The sequence below is a fragment of the Sinocyclocheilus anshuiensis genome, unplaced genomic scaffold, assembly GCF_001515605.1.
Source record: "Sinocyclocheilus anshuiensis isolate Anshui unplaced genomic scaffold, SAMN03320099.WGS_v1.1 scaffold392, whole genome shotgun sequence".
Lineage (NCBI taxonomy): Eukaryota > Metazoa > Chordata > Actinopteri > Cypriniformes > Cyprinidae > Sinocyclocheilus > Sinocyclocheilus anshuiensis.
Window position 1 is genome coordinate 2,481,258 of NW_015557091.1, and position 3,716 is coordinate 2,484,973.

At 34.2% G+C, this 3,716-nt stretch overlaps 1 protein-coding gene across 1 annotated transcript in view; it reads left to right on the forward strand.

Moving 5' to 3' along the window:
* LOC107677145 (anion exchange protein 2-like) overlaps positions 1–3,505 on the forward strand; it is a 44,290-nt gene extending 40,785 nt beyond the window's left edge. The window contains exons 20-22 of the mRNA XM_016471932.1: positions 854–1,023; positions 1,210–1,383; positions 2,432–3,505. Of these exons, the coding sequence (XP_016327418.1) occupies positions 854–1,023; positions 1,210–1,383; positions 2,432–2,512 (425 nt within the window). The 3' untranslated portion in view covers positions 2,513–3,505. The remainder of the gene's footprint in view (positions 1–853; positions 1,024–1,209; positions 1,384–2,431) is intronic.
* The last annotated feature ends 211 nt before the right edge of the window (positions 3,506–3,716 follow it).

Sequence of the window (3,716 nt, forward strand, 5' to 3'; positions counted from 1 at the left end):
AATATATTTTAAAATATCATTTATTCCTGTGATGCAAAGCTGAATTTTCAGCATCATTACTCCAGACTTCAATGTCACATGATCCTTCAGAAATCATTCTAATATGTTGATTTGGTGCGAAAGAAAAAATGTTAAGTTCAAAAGAAAAACATTTCATTCAAGTAGAAATATTGTGTAACATTTTAAATGTATTTAAGGTTATTTTTGATTATTTTTAATGCATCCTTACTGCATAAATATATTAATTTCTTTTAAATAAATAAATATTTTCCTCTGTCCTATACTTCTATAAGTTAAACACACTCTGTTGTATAATAAAGTAAACATGAATCATTCATTTTTTGGGGATAGTAACAGACAGTCTAAGAGGGATTCTTATTTACGTAGACAACAATGTACATATATATATATATATATATATATATTATTAAAATATTGAAGGATCATTTGTTTGGAATCCGATACTATTTTTGGAATGAGCAGCCCAAAAATATGAAGTTTTTTTTTTTTTTAGTATAAAAAAGTATAGGATTTCATCTAGCAAATATGATGCAGGGCAGTTTCATTATTTATTGGACATTTATGGATTTTATCATATTGCTGTTGCCAGTGTTTTAGAAAAATAAGTAACCAAAGACTGACCAATACAGGCTTTTTTTTTTTTTTTCACAGTTTAAGGTAAAATCACTGTAACACAATAGTATCTTGTGGCTTATTGCTACTACAATGCATACTATTTCATAACATGCACATTAAATCAGTGTAAAATGACTATTGTATGTATTAATGTATAAATTAAATGAAGGAAAAAGTCTATAAAATGTCTTCATACTTCAAATTTTGTTGGCTGTAGGTCTCTCAATAGTAATCGGTGATCTGCTCGGTCAAATCCCCATCGCTGTGCTGTTTGGCATCTTCCTGTACATGGGTGTGATGTCACTGAATGGGATCCAGCTGACTGAACGGATCTTGCTGCTGCTGATGCCCCCTAAATACCACCCTGATCACACCTATGTGAGCAAGGTCAGGACTCCAATCTGTTTTTTTTGTTTATTAATAAAGAGGATTTTTGGTCATTGTTCCCTTAAAAAGGTACTGTGGCAGTAACATACTGCAGTAATAGTATCAGATACAGAGGTCTTTATGGTTGTAACTAACAGTACGGAAGGTAGAACTGATTTCTACTGTGTATCTTGACTGAATCCTCAGGTGCGGACCCTGCGGATGCATCTCTTCACTGCAATACAGGTGGTCTGTCTTGCTGTCCTCTGGGCGGTCATGTCTACTGTGGCATCTCTGGCTTTCCCGTTCGTTCTCATCATGACCGTCCCTGTCAAGATGTTTCTTCTGCCACGCATCTTTAGCGCTCGTGAAATGCAGTGTGTAAGGACCTTTGCATGCACAAAAACACATACAAAGACTTTTTTTTTCTTGCTTTTTTTGTTTTGTTGAAGAATTAATACATTTATTGTAAAGACATTTATAATGTTACAAAATGTTACATTTTCAGTTTCTAGTTCAAATAAATGATGTTCTTTCGAACTTTCTATTCATCAAAGAATCCTGATAAATGTATCACGGTTTCCACAAAAATTGTACCTGTAACATTGATAATAATCAGAAATGTTTCTTGAGCAGTAATTCAGCATATTAGAATGATTTCTGAAGGATCATGTGACACTGAAGACTGGAGTAATGATGCTGAAAATTCAGCTTTACATCACAGGAATAAATTACATTTTAAAATATATTCAAATAGAAAACAGTTATTTTAAAATAATATTTCACAGTATTACTGTTTTGACTGTGTTTTGATCAAATAAATTCAGTCTTGGTGAGCTTCTTTCAAAAACATAAAAAAAAAAATCTTACCGACCCCAAACTTTTAAAACAGTAAAATAAAAAAATTAAATTACTTACAAAATTAAATTAAATAATTTTATTTTAAAATGAGGACATAATTTTGTCCTTTGGAATAATGTGCACTTTGGAAGCCTGTTTCCGCCACTGAATAAAAAAAATAAAAAATACTTTTTATCTCACAATTCTGAGTTTATATCATGTAATTCTGAGAAAAAACGTCCAAACTGAAAGATGTAAACTCACAATTGTGAGAAAAAAGTCAGAATTGTAAGAGAAAACTTGCGATTCTGAGAAATAGTCATAATTGTGAGATATAAACTCGCAATTGCAAGAAAAAAGTCAGAACTGCAAGATTACATCACGCAATTCTGAGTCTATAACTCTCAATTGCGAGAAAAAAAGTCAGAATTGTGAGAGAAAAAGTCACAATTACCCTGTTTGATTTATTATTCAGTGGCGGAAACCGGCTTCCATAGTGCACAGATGTATCATGCACAAAAAGATCAATTCAAAATCATGCTGACTAATGCTGTTTGTGTGGCTTTTCTGTCTCTCTTCTCACTCTCAGTTGGACGCTGATGACGCAGAGCCTACTTTTGACGAGAAGGAGGGTCACGACGAATACACAGAGATGCACATGCCAGTCTGAGCCACGACCGCAGCTGTCCGTCTCTTGCCTGTCTTCCTGTCAGTCACACTATTGGCCAGTAGGATAGTTGCTTTTAAAACCTTGATATACCAAATCGCACAGCGAGTCTTGACGTGCTGTAGAAGTGAGAATAGTGCATTACGTGGACCTGATCTCCACCCGGCATTTCCAGAGACTCATTTCATTTGTATTAGAGAGTTTGAGCTGCTATCACACCGTCTAGCCTTAAACAAGCGTGTTTGTCGCCTATGAGGAAAACGAATGTACCTTATGGGGTTAACTGGACGTTCACCATTCAGGGCCCATGCAATATTATATGTAGTTTATAGTGAGTATTCATGATCAAGAAAGATTGCCAAGGTCCATTTCATCTTATGCTGCATGTATGTCTGTGCTTTTAATAGTTTTACTAGCTTCTCTTTTATTTTCTGATTTATGACCCAGCATATATTAATTCACACATTTTACAGTATTTTTTTTTTCCTTCATTGCCATCCAATCATGACTTCTTTCCCTTTCGAAATTCCATCTAAACTGGTGTTTTCTCTGCTATAATGCATGAAACCCTAAACTCTCACAATAACTCTAGGTGTGCAGATGCTGTATATTTTATATTGACTGTTACATGCAGTGCGAGTGAACTCGAGTTTTAGAGGACGTATTTGGTGGTAAATGGTCCTGAGGGATTTTAAGATGTGTTTTAGCTCGGATAGATGCACTAGTGACCTACTTGGAGTCTTAAAACCCATTTTAAGAAAAAGAAACGGTGCGTCCCTACAGATGATTCCAGAATTGTAGTGTTTAGGGTTCTGATTCAATTTATCATGGTTTATTTATGACAACTAAACATGTTGACCTGATAAATTGGTATTTTCTACCACGTATTAGTGGGTATATTTGATGGTAAGTGGTCTTGAGGAATTTTAAGATGAGTTTTACCTTGGATGGAAGCACTAGTGACTTAGTTTGGCATCTTAAAACACATTTTAAGAATGTGGTATTTTCTACCACATTTTTAAAGTCTTTCCGCATACAACATTGAACTAACAGTAAAACAGAAGTCTGTTATTTTCAGCACCAGTTCTCAGCAAACACACAGTATAGATTTTGATTTACTTATTATTTGTTGGTTTAATGGGAACCGTATTATTCATGTAAGTTCATGAGGGATTTTGCCACAGAATTCCTGAATAATCCCCATCAT